The following is a 19,746-nucleotide window of genomic DNA, read 5'->3' on the forward strand; positions in this document are numbered from 1 at the left end:
GCCTGTAGGCCTATCTGCAGTGACACAGGGTAAAAAAGTGGTGTTCCCTACTACTGGTCACTACACGATATGCTGCCACCATCGTGCTTGTGCTGCTTAACTCCTGGGGAAGGCGGTAGCTTTCCACCACTATGAGTTCAATGCTTTGGGCGCCTCTCCCGGTTCAAAAAGAGCACAATCCGTGAGACAGGCCTTTGTCATGGTGCACACACATTATCTGTGTTTAGGGATCCAGTCAACTGTACAATTCGGCACTGAGGGCAGGGGTACACGTCTTCAAACAGGCGGAGGACCTTTCTGCCCCAACAAGTGTATCTTTATAAGTTCTAAACTTCTTAATTTGCAAACATGGGCCACTTTTTAGCTATCTCATTCCCAAATGGGGCACTTTTATTTTGGTGCCTGGGTCTATTTTCTGTCCTAAGTCGGCCTTGCTTATTTTTCAATGAGCACAATCCTATATAAAATAATACATGTGCATTGACACCTGCTCGAGTGAAATGAAGATCTGCAATCCAATATATTATTCATGCCACAATAAGTGATGATATAGATGAGTTTGCTAATTACAGCTGTTCCCCAAAGGACCTCATAAACACAAAGTGTTTGTTCCATTAGTAAGTATGCCATAGACAGAACCCAGCAAATCCAATGAGAATACATCAGCAGTTTTCGACATTTTTAAGTTGTCAGTTGGCGAACCACCAGCCTCTTTCCTACAGCCTGCCAGGCATACATTATCTAGCAATCAATCAATCAGGATTTGTATAGCGCTGCAGGAAGGGTGAGCTCCGGAGGTGGAGGGGGAGGCTGTTCCAGTCCTTTGCGGCCAGGTAGGTGAACGAGCGTCTACCACTCTTGCTTCACCAGATGCAGGGGTTATGGGCAAGGGAGAGGGAGGCAAAGTGGAGGTGACTGGAGGGTTGTTGGAAGCTCAGGCGGTGGTTTATGTATACTGGTCCTTGATTGTGCAGGGCTTTGTGGGCGTGCGTTAGCATCTTGAATTGGCACCTCTTGTGTACGGTTTGGGTTGATGTGGTTCTGCCTGGACAGGTTGAGGATGAGTCTCGCCACTGAGTTCTGTATGGTCTGTGGTCTCTTCCGTAGGTGTGTGGTGATTTCTGTGTAGAGAATGTTTCCGTAATCCAGGCGGCTCATGACGAGGGCTTGGGTAACGGTGCGTCTGGTGCTGACTGTGAGCCAATTAAAGATTATTCTGGAGCATGCGGAGGGTAAGAAAGCAGGCTGAGGATACTGCATTTATTTTTTACACAAATAAGATAACTGTATTGTTCAGTTGATAAACACTTAAAATGTAACGCAGTTTAATCACCGAATAACACATCAATAGATTACATCATAAAAACCACTTCTGACACTTATAACCCCCAAGATTCCCTTCATAAGCCTCAAAAAAGGGATGTTTAGCTTGAATCCAGCGTTCTATAATGATTCACAACTACAGCCCCCCAATTATCAATATAATCTAAGTACCTCATCCCATCTTGAGGCTAATTAAAAGAGCACCAATCTACAATTCTTACAGTTCAAAAGGCTTAATACACTAACTTAGTTTTATTACACCTAAAATGTATCAACTGACAATGTTATGATTTAATGACCATTTGTGCAAAATAGAAAAGTGGAACTTGCCTCTGATAAAATCCTCTCTCATCTTAAAACTAAATAATATTCGCAGTGAGAACAACCTAATTTAGCATGATCAGTCATGCATCTCAATAAAGTTCATTGTTCAGAATAAAACATTATCACTCATACAAAATTAAGACCAATTCATATTTTTTTTAACACAATATGAATAGGCCTCATACACAATGTATGTACCACTGACAATATCCATTACAACCCACGCCTTGCTAGTTCGGACTCAGCAATAGACATTAATTTTAAAATATTTCTGCAAAATATCAAATCCTCCCCTTGGAGACAGGCTATAACTGCTTGCCGACATGTTTGTATAGTGTTTCTGTTAAAAAACTGTCTCAACAATCTTTTACTCTCTTCCATTAGGGCTGGGCAGCAGCAGACAATATGACAAATAACTTCCTTGTAATAATTACAAAGACAACATGATTTCTCTTTAGACAGTCTCCTCCAAGATGGTGAAGTAAAACAGATTTGCAAATCTCCAAGTTGGAAGCGCAGAAGCTTTAATTTTGGTGTTAAACCAGTCAACCCTCCTAAATATGACTGAAATTTTAAGGGGCCATATTAACCAATAACCATTCATGCATGGGCTCTTATAGATCACACTTCTGTATCCATTAAGGATGAGATCTTTTTTTCCTGTTCCATTTATAACTCCATTAAATACAGTTTAAGAAAAAGTAGAAAGGGATAAAGCCCAAAGCTCCTCTGCCTTAAAAGTGGAAAGGGCCAAGCTAAAATACTCATGTGTTGCGATATTCTATGGTCACTTATTGCCTCCCACACAATTGTACTGAGCGTAGATCTTAGATAATTTTTTAACTTATAACAACATTTCAGATATGCTCCAAGACTGCTTATGCACTGCCTCTGAATGGCAAACTCTAAATAGATTTGGGCTGGAGAAGCCTGCCGAGGTAATTTAAAGAGGCGCCGATGAGTTCCTACCATGGCATTGTCTATAATTTTATCTGCTTTTTCTCTCAAGATCTCAATGCCGTACGTCAGAGAAGGGGCATGATTAGCAGCCAAGAGTGGCTGCAGAGACAGGCTGAGGATACTGTGTTGATCTGGTTCTTCGTAGGGAGTTTGCTGTCCAGAATGATGCCAGGCGTGTTCTGTCGGTGTGGGTGAGGCCCCCAGTTCCACAAGCCACCAGGAGTCGTTCCACAGGGAGGTGTTGTTGCTAAGATTAGTACCTCCATGTTAGACCTGTCAGCCCTTTGGGTGGTCCCTCCTCATCATTATTTATTTTGTCCCACTTTTGCCTCAAACCCTGTTTGAATTTTTCCTTTTTGGGAACCACCAGACTTTTTCGTGTTGCTGCAGATTCAGGGAGCCATTTTACCTACCCCTGAAACTTCTGTCTGAGGGCCTGGAGCACAAAATGGTGGCCACCTGTGACATCACCAGCATCCACTGGAACCTGCTAGCACCTTCCAGAACATTCCAGAACCCTGTGACAGTTGGAGGCGGTTTAGAATGTTGGGAAGCTAAGACAGAGAGTTGGCAGTTGGAGCTGGCAGTTGGCACCTGACTGGTGAAGAGTGAGCAGCAGAAACTTGAAGGAGGAAGGAGTGAAGCAGCAGGGGTGGAAACTTGTGCCTGGAGTGGGGTCCATAAACCCACCCTTGATACTAGTCCCTACTGACGGAGCCCAGCCTAGAGCCCTGTGTGGGAAGAAGTCAGAAAAACCATCCTGAGGACCTGGACAGCAGGAACAGGCCTTAGAAACAAGAGAACAGCAAGATCCTGACCTGGAAACTGGTTTCCCTGAAGTCCGACGTCGAGTAGCCTAAGACCTGGAGCCCGAGGTGGAGAAGCGGCGCTGACTGGAAAAGCAGACGTCGTACCCGGAGCCGCCAGAGGTCGAGTGAGGGCGCCGTCAGAGGTCGTGAGGAGTACCAGAGGTCGAGGAGGAAGTCACCCGAGGTCGAGTGAGCGGCGTCATCGGAGGAGTGAAGTCCGCCCTCCGGAGTCGTCGGAGACCGAGGTGAAGGGTAACGGAGGTCGGGAGTGAGGATCGCACTCCGGAGTCGCCGGAACCTGTGAGAATCGTGCCGGAGGACGGGAGTGGAGATCGCACTCCGGAGTCGCCGGAAACCTAAGGATAGGAGCACCGGAGGTCGGGAGTGAGGATCGCACTCCGGAGCCGCCGGAAGTCGACATCGAGGCAAGGCCGGCCGACGTCATCGAATCCGAGGTCGCCATCGGACCGGAGCCGCCCGAAGTCGACATCGAGTAAAGACTGCCCGACGCCATCGAATCGGAGGTCGAGATCGAACCGAGGCCGCCGGCATCGGAACCGGAACCGCCTACCGGCGTCGTCAAGAACTGACATTGTGCCGAGGCCGCCGACATCGAACCGGAACCGCCTCACGGCATCGACACGACTCCAGCGGCGTCGGAGCATCAGAAAAAGGGCAGTAAGTGGAGTAGAGGGTGGAGACCTGAGAGACTGCTCTAAGGGGCTAGGGAGGTGCTGGAATCAACCTGACTGTGCCAGGGGTGAACTGGGACTAATCTAGAGAAGTTGTGTGGAGGGAGAGAGCCAGGTCCCTGGTATTCCCCCCTTTATCTACCTCAGTTTAGGCCTCAGCCTTGACCAAGCCAGGGAGTAGACACCCCCAAGCCTTCCACATCCCCACAAGCTGTGCCTGGGCCAAATCAGCCCTTAGGAATTCAAAAGTGATCTGATTCCATGAGTGTCACTGTCAGCTTTTAAGTATTTATTAGGGGCACTGTATTTATTGTATTTAACCTATTTATTGTTCCACTGTATTTATTGGTCCACAGTATTTATTGATGCACAATATTTATTGGTTTACAGTATTTATTGCCTCAGAATATTTAATTGTCTGTATGTATTGCACTTGTATTTATGCCTTCAGTATTTATGATCACCCCTATTTATTGAATCATTAAGCCAGTATTTATTTGACCTGCACTATCCAAAAAGTTTGTATATTGTGATTGTTATTTATTTTCTCCAATCAGCAACTAAGAGAAAAAGCAGATAAAGAAAGATATTTTCATAATTTTTACGGTGCAGAGTCGTTTTTGGAACGGATGCACGCATGGTTATTGTTTGGGTATGTCGTATGCTTAGCACGGAGCCTGATTCCTGACCACTCGAGCCAAGCTACCACAGTGTGTCCGGAAGACCACCACCACCCCTTCTAGTGTGGGAGTGGTTTTCCAACATAAATTGGTGTTCAGTGGTGGGATAGAGCTGTGCCTACGTATACTCAACAATAACTGTGGGTAGTCCATAGGCCTACACCGGGAGTTTTCTCAAAGCGGCCTTCCTAATTGTGGGTTTTTGTTTTTTCCAAATTTACTCTGGTGGTGGGAGGAGGTATTATTAAAGGTACCCCCCTGCATAGTTACTGCACAAAACCTGTCCTCTAACCTGAGTGGGCGAGATGGAGTTTGTACTAGAAAATCTAGAAACGTACACTGTGGCCCAACTCAGGGAGTTTTGCCAGCGGGAGGGGGTGTACTGTCCCCCAGGAGCAAAGAAGGGTGCACTCCAAACCAGCTTAAGGGCTTGGGGGGAGGCACGCCGAGAAAGCAAGGCTGAGGAGGAAGACAGGGATGGAGAGCCTGACCCCGAGGGGGCTGAGATGTACCAACCTGAGGTGGGGAACCTGTCAGCAGGGCCCAGAACCATTTCTAGGAAGGGCAGCAGTGCCTCTAGCGGTGGCTTGTCTGAAGTGGAGTTAACAGACCGGAGGGAGAAAAGACAGCTCACATGGGACTTAGCAAGGCTGGAGAAGGAGAAGGAGGAGCAGAGGATGGCCCATGAATTACGACTGAAAGAAATAGATCTTCAGATCTTGAGAATCGGGGCACAACCTGTTCCTAATGGTGGCAGCCAAACCCAAGAGATCACCAGGGAACCTAAACCATACCTGCCAAAGGACATAGTAGCTAGCTATGGAGTGGGCGACGATATCGCCAAGTGGCTAGCGGCCTATGAGGTCTCGTTGAGGGCCCATGGGGTTCCAGAGAAGTACTGGGGAGGGGGATTGTACAAGTACATGCCTCCAGCTGGTAGGGATGCATTATTGGCCCTCGAGGAGGATGAGCAGACCCACTACCCCACCATGAAACTGGCGCTCATCAGAAAGTTTGGACTAACACCTGAAAAGTACAGACAGAAGTTCAGGGGTAGTCACAAACTGGGCACGCAGAATTGGGTGGACTTCCTGGACTATGCAAAGAAGGCAATGGAAGGTTGGATTCAGGGCAGTGAAGTGAGGAACTACGAGGGGTTGTTTGACCTGGTACTGAAGGAACACCTGCTCGAGAAATGTTTCCCTGAACTGCGGCAACACCTGGTGGATAGCAAGCTGACCAGTCCCCGGAAGCTTGCTGAGGAGGCGGACATTTGGGCTAGTACCCGGGTGTCCACAAGGGGGACTGGAGGGGATACTCAAAAGGCCGGACAGGGCGCCCCCCAGAAGAAAGAGGGAGGGGTAAAGAAAAAGGAGTTCTCCAAAGGCCCCCAAAATAACTTCCAAGGGAAGGGAACAGGATTCACCCCTAAGGCTAACCCGCCCAGAAACCCTAATCCTGGCCAGAGTCAGCAGCCAAGGGTTGTCCATTGCTATGAGTGCGGTGGCGTTGGACACTATAAAGGAGATCCGAAGTGCTTGAAACGACCACCCCCTCCCACTGGAGGAAAGACCCCCGGAGTAGCTAGTGTAGTGCTCGGGGAGGAGATGCCCTTAACTAAGGGAAGGGAGTGGGCGGGTGTCACTTTAGTGTCCCTGGGAGAACGGGAGATGGTTCCTAAGATCCAGGTGCCCGCAAATACCGCAAAGTATGGGCAGTGGGTCACCATCAACGGCCAAAGAGGGGAGGCTCTGAGAGACACAGGAGCCAGTATGACTATGGTACGTAGCCAACTGGTGTCTCCAGAGCAGGTAATTCCCGATGTACTCCACCCAGCCGCGATGGCTGACGGCAGAACAGGCCACTATCCAGTGGCTGAGGTTCCCTTTGAATGGGGGGGGGTTGCAGGTTCACTTCGAGTTGCCGTAAGCCCTGCCGTGCCAGTCGATTGTCTGCTGGGGAATGACATGGAGCACAACGCTTGGAAGGAGGTGGAATACCGGACTCACACCGAGATGCTGGGTACACCTGAATGGGCCTGTGTTAGCACAAGGTCCGCGACTACCCGAAGAGGGAGTTCGTTTCGGCTGGAGCCTGGAACAAAGGCCCAGCCAGCTGCCAGTCAAGGGAAGAACCGAGGACAGGAGGAGCCTGCCTCGGCGTCCCCACCCCGTAGGACAGATAGGCCACCGGAGGTGGTGGACCAGGAGTCTGCGGTGGGGGACGTTACCAACCTGGAGGACCTACCCATCCCGGCCGAGTGGCACGTGGAGGGAGGCCCGTCCAGGGAGGAATTCTGCCAGGGCCAGAGGGAGTGCCCTACCCTTGAGGGGCTGAGGCGACAGGCCGAAGCCCAGGCAGCAGGGAACGTTGAAGGGAACCACAGTGTTTACTGGGAGGATGGCCTCCTCTACAGTGAACCCAAGGCACCCCTACATGGATCGTCACGAGCCTTGGTAGTTCCTCAACGTTATCGAGCCTTCCTTCTGGAGTTGGCTCACGAGATACCATTGGCAGGACACCTGGGGCAAGACAAGACCTTCGCCCGTCTTGTCCCACACTTTTATTGGCCTCAGATGAAAGTGTCGTCCGATACCTACTGCCGGACATGTGTGTCTTGCCAAGCCAGTGGGAAAACAGGGGTGAAGCTGAAAGCTCCCCTGGAACCACTTCCTGTCGTTAGCACCCCCTTTGAAAGGGTGGGCATCGACATTGTGGGTCCATTAGATCCGCCGACTACAGCTGGTCACAGGTTTATCCTGGTTCTGGTGGATCATGCCACACGGTACCCAGAGGCAATACCTCTGAGGACCATAACAGCACCTGTTGTGGCTAGGGCCCTGATGGGAATCTTTACCCGAGTGGGTTTTCCCAAGGAAGTTGTGTCCGACAGGGGGACCAACTTCATGTCAGCGTATATGCGGGCGATGTGGAAGGAGTGTGGAGTGACATACCGGTTCACCACTCCTTACCACCCCCAGACAAATGGTCTGGTGGAGAGGTTTAACAAAACCTTGAAGGGCATGATCAGAAGTCTGCCTGAAAGCCTGCGGAGGAAATGGGACGTCCTCCTACCCTGTTTACTTTTTTCCTACAGGGAAGTGCCACAGAAGGGAGTGGGCTTCAGCCCCTTCGAGCTTCTGTATGGGCACCCTGTACGTGGACCTCTCAACCTGGTGAGAGACGGATGGGAAAGAACTCCCAGAAAGCTTCCCCAGGATGTGGTGAGCTACATGCTGGCCTTCCGTAGCCAAATGGCTAAGTTGTGGAAGCAAGCTTCTGACAACTTGGAAGCCAGCCAAGCAGTGATGAAGGCGTGGTATGACCACAATGCTCACCCGGTGGAGTTGGAGCCTGGCCAGAAGGTGTGGGTGATCGAACCGGGAGAGCTTAGTGCCCTCCAGGATCGCTGGTCAGGACCCTTTGAGGTGTTGGAGAAGAAGGGTAAGGCTACCTACTTGGTGGACCTGAAGACCCCTCGTCAGCCCCTGCGGGTGCTGCATGCCAACCGCCTCAAACCCCACCACGAGAGGCCCGAAGTCATCTTGATGATGGTGACTGACGGAGGAGAGGACGTGGAAAGCGAGCCTCTCCCTGATCTGTTTGCGTCTCAAGAGAAGGATGGGTCGGTGGAGGGAGTGATTCTCTCCCCATCTCTAACTCCTGAACAGCAGGAGGACTGTCGCCAGGTCCTGGGGCAGTACTCCTCGTTGTTCTCCCTTGTCCCGGGTAGGACTCACCTGTGCGTCCATGACGTGGACACAGGAGACAGCCCACCTGTGAAGTCCAAGATCTACCGGATGTCAGACAAGGTGAAGGCCAGCATTCATAGTGAAGTCACTAAGATGCTGGAGCTAGGAGTGATCGAACCTTCTAGCAGCCCCTGGTCCAGTCCGGTGGTACTAGTACCAAAAGCTGCACCACCGGGTGCCCAACCAGAACTGAGGTTCTGTGTGGACTATCGGGGACTGAATTCAGTGACCAAAACTGATGCTCATCCGATCCCTAGGGCGGATGAATTGATTGACCGGCTGGGAGCTGCCCAATATCTAAGTACCTTTGACCTTACTTCAGGGTACTGGCAGATCTCTTTGACTGATGGAGCAAGGGAAAGGTCAGCCTTCTCCACGCCCAATGGCCACTACCAGTTCTGTGTGATGCCCTTTGGGCTCAAGAACGCACCTGCCACGTTTCAGTGCCTGGTAAACCAGATCCTCACCGGAATGGAGAGTTTCTCTGCTGCTTATGCGTCACCTGCAAGCTGTTCTCCAGGCCCTGAGACAAGCTGGATTGACGATCAAGGCCAGCAAGTGCCAGATCGGGCAGGGGTCGGTAGTGTACCTTGGACACTTGGTGGGTAGGGGAGCGGTGCAGCCCCTCCAGGCGAAGATCAAGGCCATCATGGCCTGGGAACCCCCCAAGACACAGACTGAGGTCCGAGCATTTTTGGGCCTCACGGGATACTACCGCCGCTTCGTGAAGGGGTACGGTACCATCGTAGCCCCCCTCACGGAGCTCACGTCCAAGAAACAACCTCGACGGGTAGTCTGGACGGAGGCTTGTCAGCAAGCCTTTGAGAGATTGAAGAAAGCCATGTGCGAGGCCCCGGTCTTAAGGGCCCCAGACTTTTCCAAGGAGTTCATTGTCCAGACAGATGCATCAGAACATGGCATTGGGGCAGTGTTATCGCAACTCAACGAAGAGGGTCTGGATCAACCCGTGGTCTTCCTATCCCGGAGACTACTTCCCAGGGAACAGAAGTGGAGTGCAATAGAGCGTGAAGCCTTTGCAGTGGTATGGGCTCTGAAGAAGCTGCGGCCATACCTGTTTGGCTCGCACTTCCTGGTTCAGACCGACCACAGACCCCTTAGTTGGCTGATGCAAATGAAGGGGGAGAATCCCAAGTTGTTGAGGTGGTCTATTTCCCTACAGGGAATGGACTTTCAGGTGGAACACCGGCCTGGAGTGGACCACGCCAATGCAGACGGTCTCTCAAGGTATTTCCGCCTTAGTGATGAGAACTCCCAAGGGGTTGGGTAGCTCTCCCCACTTTCAGCTGGGGGGGACGCGTGTTAGACCTGTCAGCCCTTTGGGTGGTCCCTCCTCATCATTATTTATTTTGTCCCACTTTTGCCTCAAACCCTGTTTGAATTTTTCCTTTTTGGGAACCACCAGACTTTTTCGTGTTGCTGCAGATTCAGGGAGCCATTTTACCTACCCCTGAAACTTCTGTCTGAGGGCCTGGAGCACAAAATGGTGGCCACCTGTGACATCACCAGCATCCACTGGAACCTGCTAGCACCTTCCAGAACATTCCAGAACCCTGTGACAGTTGGAGGCGGTTTAGAATGTTGGGAAGCTAAGACAGAGAGTTGGCAGTTGGAGCTGGCAGTTGGCACCTGACTGGTGAAGAGTGAGCAGCAGAAACTTGAAGGAGGAAGGAGTGAAGCAGCAGGGGTGGAAACTTGTGCCTGGAGTGGGGTCCATAAACCCACCCTTGATACTAGTCCCTACTGACGGAGCCCAGCCTAGAGCCCTGTGTGGGAAGAAGTCAGAAAACCATCCTGAGGACCTGGACAGCAGGAACAGGCCTTAGAAACAAGAGAACAGCAAGATCCTGACCTGGAAACTGGTTTCCCTGAAGTCCGACGTCGAGTAGCCTAAGACCTGGAGCCCGAGGTGGAGAAGCGGCGCTGACTGGAAAAGCAGACGTCGTACCCGGAGCCGCCAGAGGTCGAGTGAGGGCGCCGTCAGAGGTCGTGAGGAGTACCAGAGGTCGAGGAGGAAGTCACCCGAGGTCGAGTGAGCGGCGTCATCGGAGGAGTGAAGTCCGCCCTCCGGAGTCGTCGGAGACCGAGGTGAAGGGTAACGGAGGTCGGGAGTGAGGATCGCACTCCGGAGTCGCCGGAACCTGTGAGAATCGTGCCGGAGGTCGGGAGTGGAGATCGCACTCCGGAGTCGCCGGAAACCTAAGGATAGGAGCACCGGAGGTCGGGAGTGAGGATCGCACTCCGGAGCCGCCGGAAGTCGACATCGAGGCAAGGCCGGCCGACGTCATCGAATCCGAGGTCGCCATCGGACCGGAGCCGCCCGAAGTCGACATCGAGTAAAGACTGCCCGACGCCATCGAATCGGAGGTCGAGATCGAACCGAGGCCGCCGGCATCGGAACCGGAACCGCCTACCGGCGTCGTCAAGAACTGACATTGTGCCGAGGCCGCCGACATCGAACCGGAACCGCCTCACGGCATCGACACGACTCCAGCGGCGTCGGAGCATCAGAAAAAGGGCAGTAAGTGGAGTAGAGGGCGCCTAAGGCCCTGTGGAGACCTGAGAGACTGCTCTAAGGGGCTAGGGAGGTGCTGGAATCAACCTGACTGTGCCAGGGGTGAACTGGGACTAATCTAGAGAAGTTGTGTGGAGGGAGAGAGCCAGGTCCCTGGTATTCCCCCCTTTATCTACCTCAGTTTAGGCCTCAGCCTTGACCAAGCCAGGGAGTAGACACCCCCAAGCCTTCCACATCCCCACAAGCTGTGCCTGGGCCAAATCAGCCCTTAGGAATTCAAAAGTGATCTGATTCCATGAGTGTCACTGTCAGCTTTTAAGTATTTATTAGGGGCACTGTATTTATTGTATTTAACCTATTTATTGTTCCACTGTATTTATTGGTCCACAGTATTTATTGATGCACAATATTTATTGGTTTACAGTATTTATTGCCTCAGAATATTTAATTGTCTGTATGTATTGCACTTGTATTTATGCCTTCAGTATTTATGATCACCCCTATTTATTGAATCATTAAGCCAGTATTTATTTGACCTGCACTATCCAAAAAGTTTGTATATTGTGATTGTTATTTATTTTCTCCAATCAGCAACTAAGAGAAAAAGCAGATAAAGAAAGATATTTTCATAATTTTTACGGTGTAGAGTCGTTTTTGGAACGGATGCACGCATGGTTATTGTTTGGGTATGTCGTATGCTTAGCACGGAGCCTGATTCCTGACCACTCGAGCCAAGCTACCACAGTGTGTCCGGAAGACCACCACCACCCCTTCTAGTGTGGGAGTGGTTTTCCAACACTCCATTTTGCCAGTGCTAAGTTTAAGGCAGTTAAGCATCCAGTGGGCGATGCTGGTCATACAGAGGCGGAAGTAGGCCCTCCTGAGAGATGGTTCTGTTGATGGAGAGAGGATAAACTGGGCGTCGCCTATTTATGATATGATGTTGAGTCCATGGGTCCTGATGATGTTGGCACTGGGGTCCTGTAGATGCTGAATAGGGTGGGGCTGAGGGATGACCCATGAGGGACGCCGCAGATGATGTTCTTGGGATCCGTGTTGTAAGGTGGAAGGTGGACTCTCTGGGTTCTTACGGTGAGGAAGGATGCGATCCATTTGAGGGCGTCCTCTTTGATCTCCATCTGATGGAGCCTCTTGATCAGGGTGTGGTGGGACACAATGTCGAAGCTGCTGAGAGGTCAAAGAGGATTGGGTGACCTTTTCTCCTTGGTCTAGGAGAGTCCTGATTTCATCGGCTGCTGAGATTAGGGCAGTTTCCATGCTGTGGTTTGAGCGGAATCCAGATTGGGAGGGGTCGAGGTCATTGTTCTCCAAGTAGTCCATGTGTTGGCAGTTAATGGCCTTTTCGAGGACCTTGGCAGGGAAAGGGAGCAGGGAGATAGGCCGGTAGTTCTTGATCTCGTTTGGGTCTGTGGACGGGATTTGACTTCAGCATGTTTCCATTCTTTTGGGAAGGTAGCTGGTGTGATCAATATATTGAAAATGGTGGTGACCTTGTTGCTGATAGTCTTGTTTCCGAGGTTGAACATGTGGTGGGGACAGGGATCTGTGGGTGCTCCTGAGTGCACAGAATGCATGATGGCTGTGGTGCTCTGCACAGTGAGCTAGTCCATTGCAGTGTTCCAGTGGTTGGGGTAGGCATCGGTGGGGGCGAGGAGGCTGAGGATGCTGGCGGCGGAGAGTTGGGGGTCAAGGTGTATGTAGATGGTGGAGATTTTGTCATGGAAGAAGTCTGTCATGGTGTCGCAGAGATCTTGGGAAGAGGTGACGATGTATTCGTTTGTTCAGGGGTTGGACAACTCCTTGACGATGCTGAGGAGTTCTTTGGTGTGGTTAGAGCGGGCTTCAAGGTGTTCGGCCAGGGCGTTCTTTTTTGTCTCTTTCAGGAGTTGTTGGTAGTGGTTGAGCACTGTCTTGAGGGTGGCACGGTCTGTTGGCTCCTTGCTAGTGCACCAATTCCTTTCTTGTCGCTTGCAGATGCATTTCGCGGTTCTCAGTTCCGCAGTAAACAAACAGGTATGTTTGGTTGGTCTCCAGAGTTGTGTGTGCTTTATGGGGGCGGTTCTGTCAGCACAGTCTGTGATCCAGTTGCTGAACTTCTTGACTGCCTCTTCAAGGTCGGCAGTGGTGTCGGAATGGGAGGCGTTGAGGGTGTTGGTCCATTGGCTTTTGGATATTTCGTTCCAGCTCCTGTGTGTGGTGCTGTGCGGCTTGGTGGCAGTGGCTGCTGTGATGGTGAAGTGGACGACTGAGTGGTCCGTCCAGGTGAGCTCGGTGACATGGCTGTACCTGACTCTGTTGCTGGCTGTGAAAATGAGGTCGAGCATGTGTCCGCCGTTGAGTGTGGTCGGTGGCTATTTGGTTCAGGCATAGTTTGTTCATGCTTTAAGGAGTTTGGCTGTGTTGGCGTCGTTGAGGTGAAAATTGAGGTTTTCTGTATTGATGGGCAGTAGGGCAATGGAGCTGGGTATGCCGTCACAGAAGCCAGGGCGCGCTCATGGAGGTCTGTAGGCGAGAGTGCCTCTGACAGTTGTTTTGCCATCTGTTTGGAGTTGGAAGTTGAGGTGTTCCATGATCGAAGTGGCGTCGTCTCTGGTGGCGGTGCAATGGATGGATTCTTTGTGGATCATGGATATTCCACCTCAGTGTCTGCTGATGCGGTCCCGGTGTATTATCTTGTAGCTCTTGGGTGTGGCCGTGGAAATATTGGCTGCGGATGTCTGGTTGAGCCAGGTCTCAGTGAGAAAGACTATGTCTGGTGAGGGAGGTGATGGTGTCCCAGATCTCAATGACGGCTTGCAGAGCAATTGAGTGTTAAGCAGGAGGCAGTGGAGTTGTCCTGGCCTGGTCGTGTAGGTGGCGGGTGCATGTGCTCCGGAATCACAGTAGAAGAGACCTTGGCGGCAAGAGAACGGTCCTACCTTTGAGCATGGAAAGGCATGGCTGCTGTTGTGAATACGAGGTCCGGGTTAAGGGCTATCAACTCTGTTCTGCTGTAGCTGTGGGTGGCGGCAGAGCCAGGGTTTCTGGCGCTGGGCGCGGTCTAGGGGCAGACGGCTGCAGCCTCCATTAAGTAGGCCCTAGGAGGGGGAGGGGCGCAAGGCGGGCTTAGCGAGAGGCTGGAAGAGGGGAGAGAAGTGGCGTCAAGGAAGAAAAAACGAACAGGTAAAGAAAGCAGATATTACAGTGGTAAAATGAGTAATTAAGTTGAGATAAAACAGTGGAAAAACGAGTGATTAGGGTTGAAAATATCAGTTATGTGTTAAACTGTTCTAAATTTTCCCTATGTAATACCTACTGCTTTTAACTGTTTGACTCCTCGAAATATTCTTAAAAACTAACATTTTGTCAAATTATTTATTGTATTTGTATTTCGTGGTAGTGACAGAGTTGGCTCATAAGGAGTCATAGAATAGCAAGTGTGACACGCCTAATTGCATGATCTCTACGTGAGAACAAAAACTGTTCTTTACAAGCAGTATAGCAAGCCTTCTCCCTTTGCCACTGGGTCTTTACTGCAGGTGGGTGGGTGCATGAGATCAGGTAACTGGGCTAGTGTACACCACCTCACTCTTTGACACACTGAAATACAGTATTGCAGGTTTTTTTTCAAATACAACTGTGAAGCAGACTGTTTCGGTGTGTTGTAGAATATACTTTTTCTGACACTTTGGGCAAATGATTTGCTTTGCTACCAAATATTTTGAGGCAGTCATAAAAATACTTTTATTAAATTCACCATTCTCTTTTTCAGAACTGGAGGAAGTTCATATAGAGCATGTTTCTCTTTTCACTCTTCGTACAGTGAGGTATGTATGTGTTTTGAAACCCTGGGAGGTGTTGTCTGCTGTTGTACTTCAGTTTGTGCTGCTTTACATTATATTACACTTATGACTTCACCACCACTAAGTAGAAAAGGCAGTCATAATTGTATATCATCTACTTTCCTAGTAAATATCTTTCTGGATCACATTTTATTTTGCAGTGGCTGGTAAGTATTATTTGGCTGTAGATTCCTACTGATTGTTTTAGGTCTCACCATTTGGTACAGTATAGTCCCATTATTTAAATGAATTTATGTTGCAGAAAGTGGATAAAGTGTATTTTTATCACAATGCCACAAAGGCGATAAATGCACTTATGAGAGTACATCTAAAGTACATTTAACATTACCAACTTTGCTGCATCATTCTATGAATAAAAGCAAATGTAAAGAAAAACATTGTTTAGTTTATGGACATGTCTGTATTGTATTGGGCGAGGCGATGTAGACACGAACTGTGTTCGTGCCAAGAAGATCATTCCAATTTTAACACTGACTTCACCTTATTATACACCCAAGCTCTTCATGTTCCGCGTTACCTGCTGGACCTGATGTCTTGCCATTAGGCCGATCAAAGCAGAATTACAAGTTCGGTGGCACACCTGAAAGAAAGAAGTCCAAAGTGCAAAAATCCAGACCGCAGAAGAGATGGAAGGGCCAGGTGTTCTCTATTAATTATTCCACATATGCACGAGGGGTATTGGTATGGATTCAGGTGGGTCCCTTTTGTTGCCACACATGCGATCATGGACACAGAAGGACGTTAAGTATTGGTGGAGGGGTGCTTAGATGGTAGACGGTTGCTACTAGGAGTGATATATGCACTCAATGTGGAACAAGCCATGTTCCTTCATGCTCTATCTATGACTTTGGCAGGATGCCCTTACCTCGCACAGTGGCTACCTCTAATGCACATACTCTTACCACATGGTCAAAACACTGTGAGTTCCTGGATGTGTGGCGCCACCGAAACATTAACACTAGAGTATATTCCTTTTACTCACATGCAGATAGACTCCATGTCCATATTGAAAGGTTTGTTTGTACCCATGACAATACCCCCATATAACACGTGCAGAATGGCTTGGCCGCACACACTGTGACCATAACCCGCTCCAGTTGAAGCTCTGCTGGGAACACATCCTGCTGACTATACCCCCTTGGAGGCTACAGGCATCTGTATTGGAGGACCCCTGTTTCGTGCTTCAATCAATGATAATATCACTGTGAACATTGATATTAACACTGGATCCACTCCTCTCCCTTGATACACTGGGACTCATTCAAAGTGTCTATTCGAGGGCACTGTATGGGTATCGCACTAAACATTCTCCATCTTCTCACTAAAGACATTTCTCATTTGGAGGGTCACCTATTAGGACTTGAGGAATTAGCACAGTCCTCAAATACCGCCCAGAAGCAATTACACCAGTCCGGGTGTGAACATATTGCATTGTTGGAGAGTCTGCGCTGTCTTAATTATGTTGAACACACTTAGAGAACAGATGCAGATGCAGACCGATCTGGATAAATGTTGGCATGGCTGATACAACAGGAAGTGGTTAGACAGCCTATCCTGTCTATACATTCGAGCGAGGGACAGTTACTGTACATTACATTACACACTGTTGTTCACAACTGCAACTACGGTGCCATTGGGGGAGAAAAGCGACTTCTTGGCCTGTACCAGAACATAGGGAGGAACTTAATGGGGCCTATCACCGTTTTCGAAGTACAGGAAGAGATTCAGGCACTTACCGCCAACAAAACCCCATGTCCTGATGGGCTGCCATCAGAATTTTACAAAGTGTATGCACCTGTCTGAAAACCTTATATGACACTGCTCTTACTGCGGCAGCCCTGATGCCTACTCTGGTAGAAGACTTACTTATCTTGCTGCCTAAACCGGGAAAATATGCACATGAGCTGGAATCCTACATACCTCTTGCATTGTTAAACACCAATTACAAAATTCTGCCAAAAATGCGAGCAGATGGACTGGTCCCTTTGGTTCCACAGCTTGTACACACAGACCATATGGTTTTGTTCCTTCCAGGAACACCTCTTTGAATCTACATCATTGCTTTCAGGTACTTGCACACACCCTGCAGCTATATCCACAGTTGAGTTGCTTGGTTCTAGACATACCTACATTCTCTTGAGTGGCCCTTCTTATTTGAGGTGATCGCCCGATATGGATTTGTATCTCGCTTCCTCCAAACTGGTTAATTTATTGTACACCACTCCCACAGCCAGAGTTAAATTTGGATGCCATATCTCAGATCCCATAGTGATACAAAGAGGTACCCGCCAAGGATGCCCCTCATCTCCTCTCTTGTTTTCTTTGGCGATGAAACATCTGGCGTGTCTTTTGCGTACCCAGGGCCAACGTTGAGGAATTCCCCTGGGAGATGGTACACACTCAGTCTCCCTTTATGCAGGTGACATGTTGCTCTATTTTAATCGGTTGGGCTATACCTCTCACTATTGAATGATTACAGCTTTATGTCAAGGTCCTTGAGTTGTTTGCAGGCTGCCGGTAGTTAGCATCGCACTTTAAGGGAGCCTGTTTACTTATGTGCTTCTTCCAATTCTTTATCCCAACTCCAGTTGTGACTGCTTCTCCCTCCGGTCCCTGAAGATCCGAGACACTATAGCTATAAAGAAGCCTCAATTTACTGCCTTTAATGTATTCCACTGCAGGGCAATGGGAGTGTTCGGAATATCATTAATGGCTCGGAAGTCATGAATGGCACCTGTTCTTTCAGTGACATTGCACCATACATAAGTTTATAGTTAAGGCGCCATGCGCGATCTTGAGGCACAAGATTTGGCATGTGGCATGTAATGTTATGGGCGAATGGTCTGAGAGTGCTGCCACTCCGATATCCACTGCCCTGTTAGCACGGGGAAGTGAGGAAGAAATCTATTCTAGCATACATCTGGTGTGCTGCTGAAAAACATTTAACATTTTGTGAGTGGACTGTGCTGCCCCCAAACATCTACTAGCCCCATATCTGCTAACCATTGTCAGCTCGCTAGGGAAAGCGCCCCCACCTGTCCTGCTCTTTGGGCTAACCTGTCCATTGCTACATCAGGGACCCAATTAAAATCTTCCACAGAAGGACAGCTGTGTCTGGAGTGACTAGCACCTGCCCTTTTGCGTCCCTAAGGAAGGCTTCTTAATGGTCATTGGGGCAGTAAAGGTTTGCAAGTGTAAATGTATAGCCCTTCATTTCAATGTGCAGAGAAAGGAGTCTGCCTGGTATCTCTGCTTGCGTCTGGGTTACCCTCCCTGGAAAATGTGTGGCCAGCAGCACCGCTACTTCCACTTTCTTTCCTAACCCAGGGCTAAGGACTGGCGGTCAAACCATCGGGAATGCAAACGTTTCCAATCTGCCCTTAGGAGGTGGGTTTCTTGAATAAGGCAGAGATCACATTTAGAATCCCTAAGTAAGTAGAGGAGCCCTAATTGTTTAACTTGATCATTGAGGCCACGAACGTTAAGGCTTGAGATTTTAACCATGTGTTATAGGGGTGAGTGTAGCTAATAATGTGGCATCGAGCTGGGTCCAATATTGACAACTTCTAGCGATCTGATTACATTGTAGTGCCTGCCTAGCACGTTTCCAAATGTGAGTTGTCGAAACAAGAACAGTGAATAACAGTGAAAAGTGTACAACTGTAGAGTTCCCTGCCTAGGAATGCAGTGATGATCCAAAATCGGAGGGTCCATTTCATCAGCCGTTGATCGTGTCCATCCTCAGACTTGAGTGGGAGGGGAGCTCCGCTTTAAAGATGGAGGTGAACCAAAAGGGGGCAGTTTCTCCAGGACCCCCAGGCCCAGAGAGGGATGGTAGCTAATGCTACAGCGTAGATGATCGTGTGCGGCGGACATCGGTGGATCGACCCCCCCCCCCCCACTTTAGTCATTGTCTGACTCAGAAGCCCTGTCTTGCCCCTAAAAGTGACTCAACAGAGCAGCGTTCTCCCAGTGACTCTCTAGTGCAGAGGGTTTGGGGAAATTGTTTTTGCTGAGCGGAGGAGATGACGTATCCTGTGGATGGGGAGATGGGATGCCTCTTCTGGGACTGTGTGGAATCTTCTCCTGAAGCTTGTCCATCTCCAACAGCGACCGTGCCCCCTCCAGGATACGGACACTTCGGGTCTTGTTGTTCCATACAAAGGTGATTTGAAACTGGTGCCCCCACCTAGATCTGATTCCTTTATCGCGGAGGAGGCTTGTGAGAGGGCGAAGGTTGCTGCGGCAAGGGAAGGTGATAGGAGAGAGGTCCTGGTATAGCCTCACCTTTGCGCCCTCAAAGTGAATGTCGTTCCTCTCTTGTATAGAGGGCATGATGACGTCTTTCTCCTGGAAGTAGTGGAGACAGGTAAGTATGCCCTGTGGCTGTCCTGGAGAGCAAGCCTGTCAGCCAGCTCTGTGGTCTAATAAAATGTCTTGGTCAGCTAGGGCCGGGCCCAACTGGTGAAACAGGTGCAAAACATAATCTTCTAACTTCCCTGAGTCTGCCTGCAGCGGTGCACCTTTGATACGGATGTTGGAGTGCCGTGACCACTTTTTTGTAGATCTTCCAACTGGTAGTTGAGATCAGCAGTCTTGTCCTGTAGAGCAAGAAGTTCACAGCGGTGTTCTTTAAGTTCCCCCTCATGGGTGTCGCTGGCCCATCCCAAGGAGTTAACCCTCTGATCCAATTTGCCGATGTTCCTTCGGATGTCTTTGACATCTGATGCTATATCCTACTTAAGGGACGCAATGTCTTCTCTGAGCCGAGAAGGCTCACCAATAATGCCCCCGTGATAGGGGCATCACT

General features: G+C 49.6%; 1 protein-coding gene across 1 annotated transcript in view; it reads left to right on the top strand.

The window, feature by feature from the left end:
• Positions 1–19,746, top strand: part of DCLRE1C (DNA cross-link repair 1C) — a 483,826-nt gene that overhangs the window by 405,318 nt on the left and 58,762 nt on the right. Inside the window, exon 11 of the mRNA XM_085652918.1 lies at positions 14,846–14,900. Within this exon, the coding sequence (XP_085509044.1) occupies positions 14,846–14,900 (55 nt within the window). The remainder of the gene's footprint in view (positions 1–14,845; positions 14,901–19,746) is intronic.

This window comes from Triturus cristatus, chromosome 4_1 (assembly GCF_964204655.1).
Source record: "Triturus cristatus chromosome 4_1, aTriCri1.1, whole genome shotgun sequence".
NCBI lineage: Eukaryota > Metazoa > Chordata > Amphibia > Caudata > Salamandridae > Triturus > Triturus cristatus.